At 37.0% G+C, this 21,244-nt stretch overlaps 5 protein-coding genes across 5 annotated transcripts; 2 read left to right on the top strand and 3 right to left on the bottom strand.

Moving 5' to 3' along the window:
- Positions 1 to 478: 478 nt before the first annotated feature.
- PKNH_0703600 (beta subunit of coatomer complex, putative) lies at positions 479 to 3,505 on the top strand (the record flags this gene model as incomplete). The annotated part of the gene is made up of 1 exon (XM_002258294.1): positions 479 to 3,505. The coding sequence occupies one exon, from the start codon at positions 479 to 481 to the stop codon at positions 3,503 to 3,505; it is 3,027 nt and encodes a 1,008-aa protein (XP_002258330.1).
- A 1,072-nt stretch (positions 3,506 to 4,577) lies between these two features.
- PKNH_0703500 (conserved Plasmodium protein, unknown function) lies at positions 4,578 to 8,891 on the bottom strand (the record flags this gene model as incomplete). The annotated part of the gene is made up of 3 exons (XM_002258293.1): positions 4,578 to 4,634; positions 4,746 to 4,814; positions 5,022 to 8,891. The coding sequence occupies 3 exons, from the start codon at positions 8,889 to 8,891 to the stop codon at positions 4,578 to 4,580; spliced, it is 3,996 nt and encodes a 1,331-aa protein (XP_002258329.1).
- A 3,530-nt stretch (positions 8,892 to 12,421) lies between these two features.
- On the top strand, positions 12,422 to 15,018 carry PKNH_0703400 (autophagy-related protein 3, putative; the record flags this gene model as incomplete). Its single annotated transcript, XM_002258292.1, has 12 exons — positions 12,422 to 12,524; positions 12,672 to 12,741; positions 12,882 to 13,002; positions 13,153 to 13,222; positions 13,395 to 13,444; positions 13,609 to 13,707; positions 13,834 to 13,894; positions 14,043 to 14,131; positions 14,306 to 14,377; positions 14,562 to 14,614; positions 14,722 to 14,781; positions 14,910 to 15,018. The coding sequence occupies 12 exons, from the start codon at positions 12,422 to 12,424 to the stop codon at positions 15,016 to 15,018; spliced, it is 957 nt and encodes a 318-aa protein (XP_002258328.1).
- Positions 15,019 to 15,157: 139 nt separating this feature from the next.
- On the bottom strand, positions 15,158 to 18,667 carry PKNH_0703300 (WD repeat-containing protein 66, putative; the record flags this gene model as incomplete). The annotated part of the gene is made up of 2 exons (XM_002258291.1): positions 15,158 to 15,624; positions 15,808 to 18,667. The coding sequence occupies 2 exons, from the start codon at positions 18,665 to 18,667 to the stop codon at positions 15,158 to 15,160; spliced, it is 3,327 nt and encodes a 1,108-aa protein (XP_002258327.1).
- Positions 18,668 to 20,474: 1,807 nt separating this feature from the next.
- On the bottom strand, positions 20,475 to 21,188 carry PKNH_0703200 (conserved protein, unknown function; the record flags this gene model as incomplete). The annotated part of the gene is made up of 1 exon (XM_002258290.1): positions 20,475 to 21,188. One exon carries the CDS (start codon positions 21,186 to 21,188, stop codon positions 20,475 to 20,477), a length of 714 nt encoding a protein of 237 aa, XP_002258326.1.
- Positions 21,189 to 21,244: the final 56 nt, after the last annotated feature.

The following is a 21,244-nucleotide window of genomic DNA, read 5'->3' as shown; positions in this document are numbered from 1 at the left end:
AGATAAAGGCAACTTGTTTAAAAAATTGAATCATACAATTGTAAATATACTTGCCCCCCTTTTTTTTTCCTACTCCTGTATATACAATTTGTGCACACCTTTTCTGTGTATGTTGGCTGTGCCACGGTTATGCTGCTTCAACGAAGAAACAACTGCAAGGGGGGGGATATTTACTAAGGCGTCTGCCTACCTTGCAAGGTTATTGGATTCGCTAGTTTGATAAGAACAACAAAAAAAAAAAAAAATAATAATTTTCCCAGAAAGAGACATCATTAAGCTGTACACACGTATGGCGTTTTAAAAAATAATGCTAAAATTAAGAAAAAAATTTTTAGCATTTTCTCCCCACGTGTGTGCAAGGTTATTCGTGTGAAATTCTGAACAAGCCGTTTAAGAAAAAAAAAATTGTGACCAACCCTAAACCTGTGATAACTGAGGAAACGGAAACGCCTTTCTACCCCCACCCAAGTGTCATAATATGCCTCTCAACCTAGATATAAAAAAGAAGCTAAACTCCCGAATCGGTAAAGTAAAATGCGTAGACGTTCACGAAACAGAAACCTGGATACTCGCGGCGCTGTACAATGGGAAGTTAATCATTTTCGATTATGCAAATCAGAACACAATTAAAAATATAGAAGTATCCGCGTTCCCCTTGAGGTGTGCAAAATTTATTGAGAAAAAGCAATGGATACTATGTGCGGGAGACGACATGACCCTTAGGGTTTACAACTACAATACATTTGAGAAAATAAAATCCTTCGAAGACCACACAGATTATATAAGATATATCGAAGTGCATCAGACTCTGCCATATGTATTGACCAGTTCAGATGACATGACAATAAAATTATACGATTATGAAAATAATTTCGAAAAATTATGTTCCTTTGAAAATCATATTCACTACGTAATGATGTGTAAATTTAATCCAAAGGATACGTACATTTTCGCATCAGCTTCTTTAGATAAAACGATAAAAATATGGGGAGTGCAAAACAACACCCCAGTGGTTACCAAGCCCCATTTTACTTTAACAGGTCATACGAAAGGGGTAAATTGCATTGACTACTCTTGCAGTGGAGAAACTTCCTACATAATAAGTGGAAGTGATGACAAGACCATACGCATATGGGATTATCACACGAAGCAGTGCATACAGGTATTAAGTGGACATACACAAAATGTATCCTGCTTAATTTATCATACTAATTTACCCATCATAGTATCCTCGTCGGAGGATTGTAATGTAAAAATATGGAACAGTTCTACCTTTAAGTTGGAAACTACATTAAATTATAATATGGATCGATGTTGGTCTTTGTGTGCAAAAAAAACGAAGAATGATTTGTGCATAGGATACGATGAAGGGTTAGTAGTTATTCAGATAGGATCAGATAAACCCATTTTTGCCATGTTCAAAAATAAAATAATTTACATAAAAAATACAGATATTTACATTATCAATTTGCAAAATGTAAGCGAAAATGACGACTACAATGATGGCGATGTGTACAAAGTGAATAAAAAGGAGCTGGGAAATTGCGACTTCTATCCAACCAATGTTTCTTTTCATCCTAGTGGGAGATTTATATGTGTAAGTGGTCACCACGAATTTAATATCTACACGTCTCAGGTATTGAGGAATAAGGCCTATGGGAAAAGTGCCTTCTTTGTGTGGGCACATAATGGCGACTATGCGATAAAGGAAGAAGGCAATAAAATTAACATATACAAAGACTTTACTTCGTACCATTCATTTCAAGCGCCCTTCACAGTGTTGCAACTATTTGGGGGATACCTCCTAGGTGTTAAATCGAATAATTTTATTTGCTTCTATGACTGGAATGATTATAGCATGGTTCAGAAAATTGATATTAGTGTGAAGAATGTGTATTGGAATGAGGCAGGGACGTATGTAGCTCTAACAACGGAGGAAAATATATACATTTTAAGTTATCTAAATGCAGATGGAAGTAGGGGTGCCTTGAGGGAAGATAACATCGTATCCGGGGTTACATCAGCAGGTGACCACGAGATGAATAACAAGCATGCTGCGCAGGTCGAAGAAAATAACTTTGAATTGGAGAGTGAAATTAACGAAGCAATTGAAAGCGGAATATGGATATATGATAGCTTTTTATATGTTTCGAAGAATTTAAGATTGTATATTTACACGAGAAAATTTATTGATATTTACGCGTACATAGATAAGTACCTCTACATTTGTGGGTACGTATATGAGTACGATAGAATTTTTCTTTTGGACAAAAATTACACCTTTCATAGTTTTTTCCTTCCAATCACTTACCTGCAATATCAAAAGTATGTAATGAACAAGGACTTGTCGTCCGCTGATTTGATACGAAAAAAAATTCCTGAGTCTCTGTACAACAAATTGAGCCTCTTTTTAGAAAAAATGGGTTACAAAAATGAAGCGTTAAATATATGTACTGATTTGGAAAAGAAGTTTGAGTTGTCCCTCTCCATTGGAAATCTGCAACAGTGTGTAGACATAATCAAAGAGTTGGAACAGAAGGAAAATAATGCATTCATTCATAATAAGTACAAAGCCCTGGGAGACACTGCACTGGTGTATAATGACATCCCGATGGCCATTTATTGTTACAAAAAAACGAATGACTTTTCTTCTTTGCTAATAATTTTATCGACACTGGGAGATAAACTCGGATTGGAGGAGTTAGGAACCATGTGTATAAATAACCACAAGTATAACATAGCCTTCATATGCTTCTTCCTTCTTCACAAAGTGAATAAATGTGTAGATATCCTTCTAAGTGACAATAGTTTTGCTTACGCTGCGTTTTTTGCAAGAGTTTATAAGCCATCTCTGCTACCAACAATTCTGCTAAAGTGGAAGGAACACCTAAATAAGGTGTATACGAACGCCCCCGTTTTGATTCTGACGCCGAATGAAAATCCTGAATACTTTCCAGAGTATGAGCAAGCCGTGAAATGTGAATCCATTTTTGATAATGTAAAAACGGTGGGAAGAACCCAAAATTATAATTCCTTAAAAAAATTAATCGATTTGAATATCCTCGAAGAAATTAAAGAAATCGGACACGAAGAAGTGGAAAATATTTTCCTAAAGCACTTTAACGAAGAAATGGAAAAGGACGTTCAGAATTTCGACATCATTAACTCTTTTGGCAACATCAAGGGAAAAGAGGAAGCCAATCAGGATGAGGAAAATAATACCAAGGGTAAAAACAAGGCAGGAAAAAAATCTAAGAAAAAGAAAAAAGAAGAAGAAACTACCCTTAAGGAAGCAAACGAATTTACAGAAAATGAGGGCCATGTAAATGCATCTGGTCATAACGACTTTTCCAAAATGGAAGATACTGATTTTTTAAATAACAGTGATATGATTGATTTAGATAATCAGGATGAAGTACCAGCTGTGGATTCAAATGGGGGTGACAGGAAGGGGTTTAATCAAATTGCGGAACCTGGCCAATGGGGAAGCGGAACTACTGATTAAAAGGGGCACTAACGTATCAGGAAAATATATAATACAGACGAGACAGAAAAGCAGTTTGGAATGGATTCCCATTTTGTATGAAGCATTTTTCCCTAAGAGTGTTGGAAAACTCACAAAAGGCGATTGATGCAAAATGAACAAGCGTCGCGGAAAAGAAAAGTTTCGCGTGGCACAAAATTTTTGTAGCTACCCTTTTGAAGTCCCAGAACTGTGCTTCCCATGCTGGGCTAAAGGGCGACCCATAGGTGCACACAAAGATGTATATACGAGTGTGTGCAAAAGGGTAGGTATGTAGTTATGTGCATTTGCACGGAGAAAGGGTGATGTATTTTTTTCTACCTTCACATGGCCATTTTTTTCCAATCGAAAGCTAATTTTTTGTAATTTTTTCCTTCCTTTTTTTTTTTTTTTTTTTTTTTTTTGTTGTCTTAAAAATTGTTACACCAACCCATCATGGTTCTTATCCATTCCACGTGCGTCACGTGCACTGTAGCAGTGCAGAATAAAGCGGTAAAAGAGCACTACGTCCAAGAGTGCATGCACAATTTTGGAAAGGGGTACCTTCTTACAAATATTTGCCATTTTGCAAATATTTCTTTTTATAAAGATTTAATTCATGGTGCTTATATGTCAACGAATTATGAAATGAAGTTGTAAACGTGGGGTGAAGTGGATGAAGAGGCGCACAACGGGGAGCACGTTAAATTAAAAACAAAAATGTCATACGTGTAAAAAATTTGAAGGGGATGCGTTTTTATCAAACTAGCCACAATCGAGAAGGGCAAAAGAAGAAAAAGGAGCTATGTTGATATATATACTGCTTAATTACAAAAAAAAAAAAAAAGAAGTAATAATTAAAGATGGTGGGAAGTAAAAAGGTCTGCTAAGTGCACTGCGCTTAGACAGGTGTGTGTTCACGAAAAATGTCCAAATGAGAATATGAATTGGAGCATGAATGTGATAGCACATTGTGGCTTCTTTCTCCTGGAACATGAAGGAGGGAGCAGGGAAAGATGATCAACTAAAAAAAAAAAAAAAAAAAAAAACTCCACCTGGACTGCCGTGATAATAATCAGTTGGAGGACCGATTCCAACTTTTAAGCTCCTCTTCCAACGAACACAAGGCCTCCTGGGAAGAATAAAAAGGGGGGGAAACGACAAAATCAAGTAATGTGGTTACAAAAATGGACATAGGCGGGGAATAAAATTTTCATATGGCACACTCCATATGGAAACTTACGTTAATGTACTCTGGGCCTTTCAGCATCTTCTTCACGACGTCTGGTTTGCTCATGAGCAATTTGGCCAGCTGCAGGGGAAGCAATTGAGGTAGGAGGGAGAAAGGTGCCAATCAATGTATCACTCTGAAAGATTTTTTTTTTTTTTTTTTTTTTTTTTTTTTGAGTAGAAAGATGGATACATCATTTAGTACTTCCCAGATTCTCTCGTGTATATCGAGCTAGCCATTCTGCGAATAGATCACCACGTGCGTGGCACCTATTTTCGACGCACTTACGTCAGTATTTTTGAGCAGAATATTTCGAATGTCCTCGTCAAAAATGTTTAAGAAATCGTCAAAGGATTTGTAGAGTTTTTCATCGCCGATGGGGTTACCACTCACGTCACTTTGTGTGTGTTCGTGAGGCAAGTTGTTCCTGCTGTCGGGTAGTTCATTAAACGGAGCAGAATTATATGGTACCATAATGGGAGGAATAATATTTTGCGATGAGGGGAGCCCAGGTATAATCGGTATGGGGGGGAGTTGGAGGTTGTTTAAATTTGGCGGGGGAAACAACTCAGGTAATGGTAACAAGTTAAATTCTTCCGGAATAAGATTTGTCATGTTGTTACTATTCTTATCCATCTCAGCTTCGTATTTGTTCGGTGCAATATTTGGAGCGTCTCTTCCACAGGTTAAATATATAGGAACCTTCTCCAAACTGTCATAATTAAATTTAATGATGATGTCATTTTTGAGCACTTCACTGTCTTCAAATATTTTTGGAGGGTAATGGTTCCCTTTTATGGCAACTTCATAATTTATTTTTACATTTTCGAAATTTTTGTAATTTTTAAAAATCTCCTTCAGTGAGGTGTGCAGCATTTCTTTCATATGTGAGGCGCTACCAAAAGTTCTTTCCACAGAATCTCCATATTTCTTTCCTCCATGATAGGCGTCAAGGTTGACTTCCCGATTGTTCATGAGACTACGATCCTCCATTTTTTTACCTGCACCTTCCAGTAAAACAGAGTTAAGTAAAATTAAGGCGTTAATTTTGTTACCATTTGACGAGGCGCCATGGAGAAAAGGTAATAGTTTTCCTCCCGCACCTTTGGCAGATTTGTTCCCATTTGGGGATACATTTTTAAAGGTTAATAAATTCATGAATTCGTTTTTTGTGAAGGAACCCCAAAAGGTATCCTCTTCCTCTCCCTCTTGACTACCCACATTGTTGGTAGTAATGTCATCTCTATTTTTGAAGCAAATCGTATTGTTACCATGAAAAATCTTACCGTTTCTCCATTCTGATTTCGCCGATCTTTCCATTGATCCTTGGTCGAGATCCCTTGAGTGATAAGGAACACCAGAATAAAGTTCAAATGGGTCTTTAACCTCGGAGTGGATATCACTCATTCTGTTTTTCATTTCTTTCCCTCTGCTTCGATCCAATCTGGGTGCATCGTAGGAATATACGGTTGGATTTTCATCAGAAAACTGGACCGTTTTATGACCGCTGTTTTTTCCTCTATATGGATGATCATACATGAGGTGATCATCTGGGTTATTCCTAGGGGAAGCGTTTCTTCTCCTTTTCTGTGGTACATTACCAAACTGATCATCTTCCATGTAAGTACTGTTACGATCGGATGGTTGCCTTTCTTTATGATGCATTCTGTAGGTGGATGCTTCCCTATACCCCTCTTCATACGCACGACTAGCGTCTCTGCTATACCGCGGGGGTGGAAAACCACGTTTATTTTTTAAAAAACTCATATCTGTATTCATGTTGTTGATCGGGGAATGACCAAACATGGATTCATTGTCCTCGAACGGTTGGCTCTTCATACTCCTATCATCGTGTGTACCGTTGTACTGGTCCATGTATGCAGATTTGTTTTCCCTTGAGTGGGTCGTCCTGTTCAGTGAGCTTGAATTTCTACTAACAATATTTCTACTGTTGTAGGGCTCTTCTTCCTCTAGGTATGCATTACCGTTTTGTTTTTTTAGGATCTCCAAAGGGTAGTTTTCCTTTCCCCTGTTGAACCTATCATGTGGTGGAGGAGATGCGCTCATCATCTTTGTACTTTTGTTCATCCTGTAGCTCGAGCTTTGCATATAGTTATTCATAACACTGCTATTATTTTGTGGGAATTTATTGATCATTTGATGATGTTGGGGTAGGGAGGTGGATGGAGAAAAATCGTCAAGGGAATGTCTTTTACTTAAGGAACTATCCAAATGGGGTTTAGGAATACTATCAATATCGGGGAGGATAATTTCACTCTTGACATTTTCAGGTGTATTTTTCAAAGAACTGAACTTTTTGATTTTTCCTTCAATTTTTGCTTTCCTATATTCTTGATGTCTTTTTTTTTTCTTTTCGTACTCTTCATTCAACGTGTCTATTATTTCTAGCATAATATTTTTGCCTTCGTTGGATTTGTCTGTTTTTTTTTTATCATTACTTTTGGAATGGGGGATTACTACACCTTTCGGTTCCAAATGGACAAAATTGGGATTTCCCTTCTTTTCTTCTTGTTTTGTTTTTTCGTCTTTCCTAGGGTTCATCGATTTGGCCTTTCTAACTGCACGGTCGTTGGAGCTCTCCCTGGGGAACACTTCCATGGTTTTACTTTTGGTTGGGAGACCCGGTCCGCTGTCCGCTTCGCCTTTGGGAGGCGTTGTACTGTCCAGCGTGTTTTCCTGTGCATTCTCCACTTTATTCTGCGCTTTCCTTTCTTCTGCTTTTTCCATTTTGCTTTCGCGTTTTTCCGCCCCAGAGGGGTAAACCCCCCGGTCGGCACCCACACCAGTTAAGGCCTTGTCCCGTATAAGCTTCCACTCATCGATTAGCTCCTTCGCCATGTTCTGAACCTGCTCGTTGTCCGTTGTATAGTTCATGTCATTCTTCTCGTCGACCTTATTTCTAGCAATAAAGTTGATGGGTACTCCTATCAACGTGCACTTTAAATGATCCAGAGTGATATTTAATTTTTTTAAAACATTTAGAATATGAATTAGCAAAATGGAGCATTTTTTCATGCGCTTCCTTTTAGCTATATTTTGCAAAATATGTTTTATGCACGATAGTCCATCTTCCTCTAAAAACACATCCAGTATGTCAATGGATGTATTTGTTAAAAAATAAAAATATTGCTTCAAATTGATAAAACTGTTTTCGTTTTTGAGAAGTTCCAGTATTTTTTTCATGTATTCCTTTTGTTTTAAATTTTCCAAATCATTATGTAGTATTTCCATAATTTTATCATTGTACTGTTCTTGTCCGTCTTTGCATGAGTCCTTCTTGTCGTTGCTGTCCTCATCACTGTTACCCACCTTTCCCTCGCTGCCCCTTTTCAGCGACTTTTCATATTTCGCCTTGACAAATTTTAGGTAGATAATTATTTTTCGCTTTTTATTTCTAAATGCCGGTTCGATATAGTACAGCGCATTTAGCAAGCTGGCATTGAGCGGTTTGTCTTCAAATAAGCAAGGGATGATTTTTAACTTGTTGGCAGAATACCATGCGTCTAGGGTTTTTATTTCATTTGTATTTAGTCCATCAATTTTTTTAATTTCGTTCGAACTATCCACAATATTTAGTGTACTTTTTAATTCCAAGATAATTTGCTTGGTATCTTTCGTTGGTTGTTTGTTAATACTATCGATTTGTTCTTGCAACGTGTCAATGTTGACGTTTATTGGATTATTTTTTTTTTCCTTCAAGTCATTTTTTATTTTCCGTGCTTCTTTCAATTTTGCTTTTTTTTCTGCAGCCGTTTCGACATTTGTTACTTCATCTTGTTGTCCCTCCCCATCGACACTCTCCTTTTGATCTTTTTTTTTTTTTCCCGTCAACTTCTCTTTCTTTTTCTGATTCATAGACTTCTCAATACTTTCTCCATCATCGTTGTTTGAAACCCCATTTTGCAGCTCGTCCACTTTTTTTAGTCTATGTTTTTTTACTTTACTTTTGATTGTGGTATCTTTTTCATCTGTGTCATTTCCGTTTGGAGAAGAAGGAGGGGGTTCCACTGGCATGTCGCTCGTTTCGTTTGAGTCCAAATTGATTGAGTTTGCCTTAGCCTTTTTTATGCTCATATTTTTTTTCGGTTTCTTAAATGCAACTTCATTCGGATGTATAGCATTGGAAGTAAGTTCCATTTTGAGAAAGCTCTCAACGGAACATTTAACAAATCCTATTTTTCGTCAGCTACGTTGTGATTTATTAAAATTTTTTTTTTTTTTTTTTTTTTTTTTACGTTTCAATTTACACGCGTTCGCCTTTGCGTGTAAAATTTTATGATGTGTTTGCTTTTGTCTTGTTCTGTTTACCAAATGGGCACAATTTTGCGAAAAAGAAAAAAAAGGACATTTATCAGAAAACTTATTTTTTTATTTTTCTTTTTTTATATTTATACAATTAAAAAGGTTCATCATAAAAATTAAACTAAAAAATAGGGGGCATTGTTCGACATAGCTTACGGCAGAAACGACGACACATGATTAATAGGGGGGGGAGAGAAAATAACACTTACGTGAATACACGTTGTTGTATTTTCATAAGTGTATCCATAAATATATGGGTACATATATACATAATATACACACACATACACACGTTTGCAGATTATGCTTCAAAAAATGGCGTAAGCCTTAAAAATGCTTCTACAGGAAAAGCAAAATCGGAGGATGCATTTTTTTCCCCTTTGTCATTCTACCATTCTCCCGCGTGGGCATTAGTTTACGTGATGGAAAATATTTCCGTTAAATTTAAAAATGTACATGTATTGGTTCGGGTGCACGGGTATGTAATACACACGAATGTGTAAACCCTACAAGTATGATGGTGTCTATCTATGTAAAGGTTTTTATGCAAACAAAGGGTGTAGATATCCCCCACAATTAGTCTGTGGGAAAAGGAGAACACGCATTCATATCGTGTGGTTACACCGTTTTCTCCTGTTAGCCAATCTTCTGTCACGACGCATATGGGCAAGCAAACATACGTACATGTGAATTTATGCGCACATATACAACATGCTGCATTTTCTCCCCTGTTCGATTCGACTGTAGAGCAAATTTTTGCTTTACAGACAAAACACAAGTGGACGAAAAAAAAAAAAAAAAAAAAAAAAAAAAAAAAAAAAAAAACGTTACGACTTCTTCAAGTGGTTTTGGTAAATTATGCTCTTGCCCTTTTCGCTCTTTCTCGTTTTATAAGTTATTTCGCACTTAGAACGTTCGTCAATAGGCACAGGGACATATGTATATATGTGCATACATATGTGCCACGCATACACAACGTTATGTGCGCACTGATACATGCGCCCTTAGTACTTTCTCTTAATCACATGCATCCCATTCATCATAATACGTAGCACTTCCCTTCACCGTGACTTCACAATTTTGCTTTCTCACAATGCGTAGTTATATTCTGTTTCTTCTTGAGTTCGTTTGCCTCCGCATACCACTGCCACGTTCTTCCCCTGCATTCAGTTAAGTTCAGTTCAAATAGCTTAGCATAAGTTTACACTATTGGGGGGCTATTTCTGTTCAGCTTAATTTTCCTTTCCAGCGTATCTCTTAAGGGGAGCGATTTCATAAATTTAAAAAAAGGAAAAAAAAAAAAAAAAAAAAAAAAAAAAAACTTTCAAATGGCTATGTTGTATGGCTTGGGCAAAGTCGAATAAGTATTTTTTCTTTTTTTCACATCATATTTAAAAAAATATACTTTTGTGCGTAGAAAAAAAGAAAAAAAAAGCGACTTCATCACGTACAATTGAATTATTACGAATTATGTTGACAAGTGATGCCAGCTGCTCAAGGTACATAAAAAAAATGGGTATATTAAAATAAGGTAAATATTTTATACATGTACATATATAGTATGCATTATGGATCATTTGAGTGTGACAAAACAGCGCCACAGTGACTTGCTAACTTGAAGCTATTGCGACGAGTTTCGTCAAAAATAATTTTATGTCCTCTTTTTTTTTTTTTAAGAGGGGATTCGGCTTTGAAGCATTCTTTTTTTTTTCTTTTTTTTTTTTTTCCTTCCAATGTTGGAAACGCCCCTCAGTTTTAATTCACCTTTCCGTTGCGAAGAAGAGAGGTTATGACTCTTACACAGGGGGGCAAAATAAAAAAAAAAAAAAAAAAAAAAAACACAAATGCTTCGTCTGTGAATAAATAAACACAACACGCACAGGCATATATGTAGATAGTTCACCCCTGCCAGATGCCCTGGTTGGATGTAAAGTAATGCATTCAAGAAAGGGGATATACCTGCGCGAACGAATTGAAGTAGGATTAGGAAAAATCAATGAAAGGGCGCTGCGTGTATATATATAAGATATATTTTTGCCGAATGAATGAAAAAGGGGATATATATGAGTAACACCGCGTATTGGCACCAAAATCGGGAAACTTCAAACTCAAGAAAGTAGGGTAACAAAGGTTCCATGTAAAAGGGTACCAAAAAATATATATTCCAATGACATGCTTTCAAAGTATGCACATGTATACTGAAAATGTGTGAATTCTTATGTATTTTTTTTTTTTTTTTTTATTTGTAACTATAGCATAAAATATCATTTCCTTTCTCCATACTTATTATGGTGATGCTCTGCTTTCATTGGACCAATCACCAAAATAATGTCACGCAGAATTGTAATAACACTTTTCTTGCCGTTTTCTATGGTGATTAAGTGAGGTGGGTGTGTCATCCATTCTCCATATGTAAGCTACACGAATCGATAAGAAGGCACGAAGCTCCCGTGCGAGGTGTAATGCTTAACATACACATTCTTAGGGGGCATGCACACTTATATTTTAGCGTATATGTATGTGGCCTTGCGGAGCAGCTCGGCGATTTATGGTAAATTCTCTGAGCACGCTTCACTTAAAGTGTCGCTCTTTATGAAATTCATAAAGGGAACCAAAGAAGGAACTAAGAAAAAAAAAAAAAAAAGGAACAGAAAAAAGCGATCAGGAAAAATTGTGCTAGGGCACTGCACACCCTTTCTGAGCATTCCATTAATTCGCCTCATCCCATTTGCATTTTCCCTTTTTGAAATTACCCTTTAAAATCTTTTTCCTTCTTAAACGATTTACGGTTCCCCTTTTGTAATTCGCCTGAAATAGGCATAAGCTGAAGTACGCAGCGGACGATAATTTCGCAAAAAATTTTCATTCATGTAGGGTACATTGCATTACATCATAAAAAGGTAGCATGTAACATATCTCTCATAAATAACATGCGATGTTGTAAACGTATTTTTAATCATGTTCAAAGCTTATTGGTAAGAGGATATTGTTTCGCTTTTTTCTTCTTTTTAACACCAAATAAGGGGAGAGAAGGAATGCTGTGAGAACAGCAGGTATGACAACTTGGCATGCATGGCTCGATTTTTTCACCTCATGGTGAACTTTTATGACATGAAAATGTGCGTCCATCCTAGGGATGGTCATAACAGCGCAGAGAAAGGGGCATAAAATAGCTATATGACCATGTCGCTGGAAGAAAATACCATCCTGCTGTCTCCCTTTAATTTCCCGTTCATGTTTTCCCCAATTTTTTACACATATGACATTTTCCTTCTGCTCCTGTCCCCCCCCTCCCCCCGCAAGGTCTTCAGTGCGAAGGGCCGCTTTACAAACAAACCACATTTTTATAAACCAACAATCCTGGAATGAGCGAACCAATAAATGTAAAGCATAAAATAGGAGATACATATCGAAAGGTGTACTCATATTTTAAGCCAATCACATACTCGTCTTCATTTATTAAAAATGGTATGCCTTTATTGGGGTCTGTTCGATTTATGAACAGTCTTAGAGAGTGCTGTCGTGCCGAGGGTACATGGAGAGCATGAACTGACCAAGGGGTAATTCCTTCACTTGAGGCCACTTTTTCACACCCCACCTGCAACCCATTTTTAGGGACACTGACCCCAGCGGAGTTTGTGGACGCGGGGGATTTTCTTGTGTACAAGTTTAGAACATGGGAGTGGTAAAAAAAAAAAAAAAAAAAATTTTAATGAAAAGTTGAACTGATTGGAATAGTCAACACTACTACTCACCAGCTGCAAAAGGAGGAGATATTATAATCCGACTTCCTATCTGTACACACATTTTTTTTTTTTTTTATAGGCAAGATGCAGATAAAAATCGGAGAGTTCCCTATCTACCGGAGGGAAAACAATTTCTCTTAACGAAAAATGTGGCATGCAAACAAAGAATTAAGGATTTGAGTTATATCATGCGCGATGTGGTAATTAGGGAATTATAAAAAGATAGTCCTGCACATGTGTGTGGGTGTGTGTATGTGGTTTGGATTAACCTTGTACTACCAGTTAATGCTATTTTTCCTCTTCTTTGTTAATAAACTAAGTGCGCTTATACTTCAATTGTCTTCTTTTAGAAAACAGTTGAAAACGATTGGCTACTTCCAAGTTACGAAGAGGAGAACAACGCCACTGACATAGATGAGTGTAACGAATGAAGATAAGAGGAGAGAAAAAAAAAAAAAAAAAAAAAAAATCGACACTTTTGCACATGTTATGTATGTCCAGTGATTACTGAAGTGGAGAAACAGCAGCAAAATTTAATCGTCATTCCTGCATTCCCCCGACGGACAAAATGTAATACTTCACATTTTCTCAGACATGCATCAGATGAAGACCCCCACCACAAGTGTGCGCAGACAGGAAAAGGTAAAAACAGAAAAAAGGAAAAGCTGCAAATGACCGGCAGAGTAACAACGTTGTATATATAATGACCCACAACACTATGGACAAAAAAAAAAAAAAAAAAAAAAAAAAAGAATCCTAATGTAGACACCCTTCCCCTCATGTAACTTTTTCTCCCATCTGACCAGGCGCCTAACCAGGACGATGACTCGATGGAAGAGGATGACGAAGCCATTGACATACATAACTTTGACGCACACTTTGACCCAAACATTGACCTTATTAAGGTTACTCATATGATATAGTGGATATGGAAAATATATATATATCCATTTGGTTGCTTAATCCCTGTTGGAAAAACTTCATTTGTGTCTTGCCAAAATGCGTGGCTATGTATTCTTTTCTCCCCACAGGAAGATGACCCAGCCGCACTGGACCACGGAGGTCTTTATTCGTACTGTGGGCAGAATGAAAGTAATATGAAAAGGATACACTTATAAATAAATTCGTGCGTGTGTCTACATAATGACGCGGAAAAGGTGGGAAGAAATGAAAGCTCCCCTCTGTGAATCACTCTCATGTGTACCAACCCCTTTCCTTACTTCATCGCTTCACCATGCAGACATTATGAAAATACGTACGTACGATGTGAGCATAACTTATGATAAGTATTATGAAACTCCTCGGATATGGCTGTTTGGATATGACGAGGTAAGTGGGCGGTCAGTTCGCCTTCCATTTTTTCTCATTCCACATTTTCGTAACGCATTTTTTGTTACGCATTTTTTGTTATGCATTTGTTGATATGCATTTTTTGTTGCTAACTTTTTGTTACGCATTTTTTTGGGGTAATGTTGCCTGAGTTTTCCGCTGCTTTTATCGCAGAATGGGCACCCGCTAAAATCGGAGGAAATTTTTGAAGACATCTCTGCAGAGTACAGCTACGAGACCGTCACTGTGAGTGGAAAAGACGAATACTTAAATGGATATTTGCAAATATTTATTTTTGCTACTCGAAATGGAGAGCCTCTTTTTTTTTTTTTTTTTTTTATTTTATTTTTTTTTTTTTTACGGTTATCATTTCGGTATACGTGGTATATATGTGCATTGGGTAATTTTTTTTAAATTCCTTCGTTCGCAGTACGACCCCCACCCGTGCACAGGTGTAATGACTGCATCTATCCACCCATGCAGGTATGTTGGGAAGTCCCCAAAAGAATGATTTGTTTTTTTTTTTTCTCACCCTCCTTTTTTTTTGTGTTTATGTTTTGGACAATATTTTGCACGCCCCCCTTTTGCAGACACGCCGAAGCGATGTTAAGCATTGTAAAAAATTGGATGAGCGAGGGAAAAGAACCGAGGTAAGTATCCCTCCCGAGGTGTGCATTCCTGTACTGCAGAAATTGAAATGCATGTATATATATATATACACATGAAGAAGTGGTAGATTATTAAAAATGCAAACGTTATTCCTCCCTCTTTTTCGAAGGCATGATCTGTATCTCCTATTTCTTCTGAAGTTCGTCTCTGGTGTGATACCAACGATCGAGTATGATTTTACAACGGATGTAGAGCTCCCGAAGGATGATAAGCAGTAGATATAAAACGGGCCGGTGGATGAAAAACAACACACAAATATATTTATATATGTATATATATATATATATATATATATATATATGTCTGTACCAAATATGTACTTGGGCGTTCCCTATTTTTAAAGGTCCAGTAGATGACCTACGTGAGTAGGTCCTTCAACAAATCCAAGTCGAATATGTCGGAACCGTTAAGGAACTCCTCACTTTTTGTAAAAATTTGAAAAATTCTTTGAAACTCATTTTGGTCCATGGTTTCTCCGTAATTTTCTAGCATCTCAAAAAAATCACTGCAAGAAATTTTTTTCTTTTTATTACTATCTTTGTAATAACTTCCGATGTTTTGTATTACTTGCTCCAAATTCGTTTCTTCTTCCGTAGCGAAATTGAAGTAGGTATAAATAAACGCATTGATGTTGAAATATATATGTTCGCAATCCTTTGTGATGTCCCCATCGAGGGTGTTTTCTGTACCACTTGGATTTGCTTCGCTTTGGTTATCCTCATCCTTTTTGTCGTCGTCGCTTTTGTCTCTTCTTTTTCGTTGACTGGAATTGATGCCTGCGCAACTTTCGCTCAGGGCGTCTTTGTCGGAATGTTCCTGGGTATCTACGAGGAGTGTGGGCGTTGTGTTCGGGCACACTTTCGGATACACGTGTGAGATATAGACTGCTACATGGTATACACTGGTATGCCATATACATTGGTGTGTGATATACGTTGGTGTGTGATATACACTGGTATGTGATATACATTGCTACGTGACATACGTTGATGTACGACATGGCTTACCCGTGCACCCAGGGGGCCGCACAAAAAAGAGGTTTTGCAGGAGGAGGTCGTCGTCGGATTTATAATTCACCAGTGTGATACCGTCAGCCATGGAAAGGGATTCGGCGACAGGAGCCCCGCTCTCCATCAGCAGTGGAAGCACGTACTTATAGTAAAAGTGATACTCCTGTATTATGTTCTGTATTTCAAATTTGGATAGGAACACATTGATAGAGGCAAAGATGTACTCAATAGACAGAATATTAAGCAATTTCTTGATATCATGTTTTTCTTTTTTTTGTTGAAATTTTTTCTTTTGAATTTCACAGTAATAAAAGGAGTCCATAATTTCTCTATACATGTTGCTTGTCTTTCCTCCAATTTGTTCGATAAAATTTTGTAGTGTGTTACTTTGGACCTCTATGTTTTTTTTTAACACATTAGCGTTAATATGATAGTAGAAGATTTTGTTGTTACTCAGTATAAAAATGTTTTCATTCTTCGAAATGACATTTTGTATAGCCCCACTGGAGACGATTACCCCTATGTACCTGAAGCAGTTTGCATCTATAGGTGTTTGGGTAAACACAATCATGTTTTCGTTAAGCACAAATAGGAATATATTATTTTTTTCCAGGTTGTGTTTATCTGGTTCGGTTGATTTGTTCTTTCCGTCAGCGGTGAGAGTATCGTTTCCCCCGTAACCCCTGAGGGGCAGAAACTTTTTCACATTCTTCTCCCTAAACGGGAGGTGAACCGTTTTTACGATTTTTTTGGTCTCCAAATCGAAGAAACGGATTTTGGACGCTTCATTGCAGATGCATAATATTTGTCTATCGTAAAAGGACAGATTTTGCGAAAGGCACGTTGGGACGTAAATCTGTTCTATGGGTAAATAGGAAATGATTACATTATTTTCGAGAAAGTTGTAATGATAGAATATCATATACCTATTGTCTGTTATGCCTACAATGATGTAATAATTTTTTTTGTGAATTTCCTTAACGATTTTCAAATCGGTTAATGTAATATTATTAGTGTTAACAATTCTGTAGGCAAACTTCCAGTCGAAGGGATTATCACAATTATCATTTTTATAAATTATCATATTAGCATTTGCAGAAGAAGCAATGAGTATTTTGTCATCTTCACTGAAGTACAGGTAAGTCACTTGGTATTTCATATCTCTGCTGGAAAAAAATGTTTTGAGATTATCCGCTGTGATCATCTGAATGAATCCGCACTTACATCCCACGCAGAGTATATTTCCACTGTTGCTGAAAAGTATGGATACGATTTCTTTCGATGTCAAGCAAATTGACTGCACTTTTACGTTTTTGTCAAAGTCGAAGATTTCAATTAGCCCGTTTTCATTTCCAATGTATATCACGTTTTTTTCGCTAGTTGGATTTGTGCATATGCAGCTGATGCAGGAGCTGTCAAAGTGAAGTAGCAATTTATTTTCTGTCTGGGGGGGTTCATTCAGTGTGTTCTTAGCACCACTTGCTATGGGCACTTCTCCCGGGATGTGTTTCCCCCCTACTCCATGCTGATCGCCGTAGTTGTCATCCCACTGGGTAGTATTCCCCACGTTGTTAAAACTGTTGGGGTGTATTTGTTTAATAACGTTTTTTTCAGTGAATATGATGAAAGAGTTCCATGAAAAGAAGTCTTCCTCAAAATTAGACATTTCAAAAGAGATGGATTTAATTTGCCCCACATGGATATTCTCAAACCATGCGTAACATTTGAGGTTTGTATCAAATACCTGAACGCTTCCATCACTGAGCCCTAAAATGACAAAATGTCCATAACTCTGAACAATGTTTATTGGAATGTCTTTTCTTATTTCTAGGTACTTTTGATATTCCCTTTGTTTAACCGTTTGTTTTGTTTTGCTCAAGAATATGGAACTGTAATCCCAGACAATGAGGTACCCATTTGTCGTGCCTGTCAAGAGCATTGTGGAGTTATCCACAAAAGACGTTTCCGTAAATATAAAACGCTCATTTATTATGTTACTTTTATATAAGGAAGGACTGTAATGGGTAATTGTTCTATGTTTTTTTGCAAAATTGTAAATGTATAACTTGGATTTACTATTTGAAATTATTTCATACTTTTTATTGAATCGAATTTTCTCTTGAGTTTCCTTCCCATATATTTTATCTTTGCATACAATGTTGTCTTCCCCTCCGTTCGTATCGAAGATGACGATTTCTTGGTAAAAAACGGCATTCATACTGCTTCTTCCATTGTTATTATGGTGGATTGACTCTCCCTGTGTACTCCTTTGATTTCCCTTAACGTAGGGTTGCTTCTCCGTCAGTGCGCATATGTACCTGTTGTCAAAACTTATATCCACGCACTCGTATCCTACGTTACCTACTTCGGCAATGTTTCCATGTCCACTGGTCACTCCTTCCTGGGTTCCTCCAAGTGGACTGTTTACCAGACATGAACTGTCATTCCTGTTGAATTCCTCCCCATCCATGTCTTTTTTGTACTCACTCTTACCTGAGGGCTCATGGGAACTGTGAAAAAAAAACTTCTTAACGGGAAGTAAGGCGTTCTGATTTAGTCTCCACAAAATGATGAAAGAATCCTTCCCCTTGTCACAAGAAACGATAAATTCATTATTATAACTTTTTATCAATTTTGAAATTTTGTTAACATGCCCCCTAAATAGTAGTTGTTCCTTTTCATCTACAATGACGATATTGTTATCGGAGGTGTAGACAATCAGGGGATCTCCATGTTCCTGTGTCGTGTCTCCTTCCTGTTTTGGCTTCCTTATCACGTGCACACTACTAAGCGACTCATTAATTCCGTAGCAGAACTTTAATGTTATTGGTTCGTCCAACGTGCCTTCGTTTTGCATGGTTTTTTCTTTTCTATGTTTTGTGAATTACGTAAATTTTGTTTCTGATGATCAATTTTAAATGTTCCTTTTGGGGGACACTTTGCGGATGATTTTCGGCGTCACCTTTTTTATGTTTTTTTTTTTTTTTTTTTTTTTTTTTTTTTTTTTCCTAGATTCACCCTCGTGGAAGTTACGATGAGCGTAGTTGTACCTGCGTCGGACTACTACTAGGTCTGCAGGTTCATATACTGTAGATCCGAGTATGTGGATTTACATTTGTAAAAAGAGAGTAACAGAAGACATGAAAGGGATGACTCCCTAGAAAAAACAAAATTAACTTTTTTTACGATTACAAATATGTCTCTTCAGAGTCATGCATATGTAGTAAGCCCCTCATCTAGTGCGACGATATTAAATTAGGATTGACCGGAGAGCAAGACAAATTGACGCTGCGCCGGAGGTGCATCAGTGCACGTATGTCTACATATACCTACACATACACATAACTGTACATTTGAATACGTGTGTATGCCATCATCAGTTTTTATTATGCCTCATTTTAGGCGCGAATCGGAGCGAGCAAAATATAGCCGCTTTTACGGGGGGAAGTTGGAGAAGCTTTTTTCATACATTTACAAAATGGAGAAAGGAATAAAAACGGAGCATCTTTTAAGACTCTCTCTAAAATACAATTTTTTTTTTTTTTTTTTTTTTTTTTTGTCTACATATACGGCGAGAAATAAGCCCACGGTAATATGCACAATTGATGGTTTTTTTTTTTTTTTTTTTTTTCTCCATTTCGGAAGGGGCGCGATATTAAGGTAATACAAATATAGGAGGGGTAGGATAAAGAAAAAATGGCTCATGAAACTTTTAAACAGCTCGAATGGCAGACTTACATATTCGTGAATATTTTTTCTGCACACGTATGTATTTTGAATGATCAGCAGATGTAGACCGATGTATTGTTTCTTGTGATTAGCCATTAGGGAGACTTTGCGTAAATGCGCTCTGTGTTTCTAGTCAGACGAACCTTTTGGTGATTTCTACCATTAAGGGGGAAATGAGGAAAAGGGCAGCGTCTGTTCCTTCTGTACCACTGCTGCGCTCCTCACCCTCTGGGCTGTGCAATTTTACCATTACTCCATTTTTCAGATGAAAAAATGGGTCGTTTATTTTTCCTTTAATTTGGGAGACTTTCCCCCAAAGAGTGAAGTGTTGACTTGGAAACGCTGCTAACGCGTGAGAAAGTTTTTTTCAAAATTGTACTTTTAAATATGAACATATTATAAACAAAAATTAAAAGAAAGCTAAAGAAGTGTTAGTGATGTGGAAGAATAGAGAAACGTTGGTTCGACATAGTAACAATGAGACAACTATGCAGAAGGAAGAACGTTATACTTCTGAGGTATGAATGTCGATGGGACGACCACACAATTCGCGGAGGAATACACACGTGGTTTTCCCATGTTTGCAATTAACATATATTTTGTGCAGAATGCAAAGTAGACGATAGTATATTTAATAGCTTCCCCTGTGTATATACCTGTGTGGTCCTTATATCAAAGATATAAACAAAAAAAAAAAAAAAAAAAAAAAAAAATGACGAAGGTCAGGTCACAGGGGGCACCATTTAACACACAAGTGACTGAAACATTTTACAAGCGAATAAGTGAAAGGGACGAAAATATACACATACATATGAGATGTACATAAAAAAAAAAGGGGGGGGGTTAATTTTAACTTGTATTGAAGGAATCCACTTAGGAGGAGTAGTCTATCTACGCCTAAATAAATGGAGCTGTAAAATTACCGGGAGGAAGGACTAATTTTTCTCCAAAAAATCTGATATTCGGTATGGCTGTCCAATGAAGGGAATAAATTCGCTCTGCGTGGTAGGCGAGGTTTTATTGTTCTCTTCATGGAAGGTACCATAATGGTATTTGCTTAACAATAAATCACTTTGGTTATAATTTAACGTGTACTTGTAGAGCTGCCAACTGATATATGAGCCCATAAAATATAGGAAAATGCCCGCTACGATAATGAATAACTCTAAGTATATTTTCCATGCATATGTTTTTTTCTGGACTGGTAATAATTTAAAGAAGTTTTTAATATACTCATTCTTCTTGTGCACATTTTGAGTAGAGACATCTGTTTTTTTCTCTTCAAACATGTAGTGTAACGCAGTTGAGAAAAACTCCAAAAATATGTTATCGACATTGATTATCTTCCAGTAATGCTGTGGGTCTAGCCACTTAAACCGATTCTTGCCTATACACTTAAAGAGTAGCCATATAAAGTCTGTAATCCCGCATATCATATTTACCACTGTGAAGCAGAAGTACTTAAAAGTTAAGTACGAGCAGAAGCAGTCGACCCCAATGACTACTACCAATAAGTGGGATATAAACAAGAAGGGGCGGGGCGTCAGTAACTGCAGTCCAGCTAAGAGCGCGTGTAAAATTATGCACATTCTATATTTCTTTATGCATTTTTTCACATCAAATTTGTGCTTATTTCCTAGGTCATACATTATAATATATTTTTTCTTGTCGTGAAAAATCAAAAGTTTGGGAAGGGACGGGACGT

The sequence above is a fragment of the Plasmodium knowlesi genome, assembly GCF_000006355.2.
Source record: "Plasmodium knowlesi strain H genome assembly, chromosome: 7".
NCBI classification, from domain to species: domain Eukaryota; phylum Apicomplexa; class Aconoidasida; order Haemosporida; family Plasmodiidae; genus Plasmodium; species Plasmodium knowlesi.
This window is presented reverse-complemented; position numbering and strand designations above follow the sequence as displayed.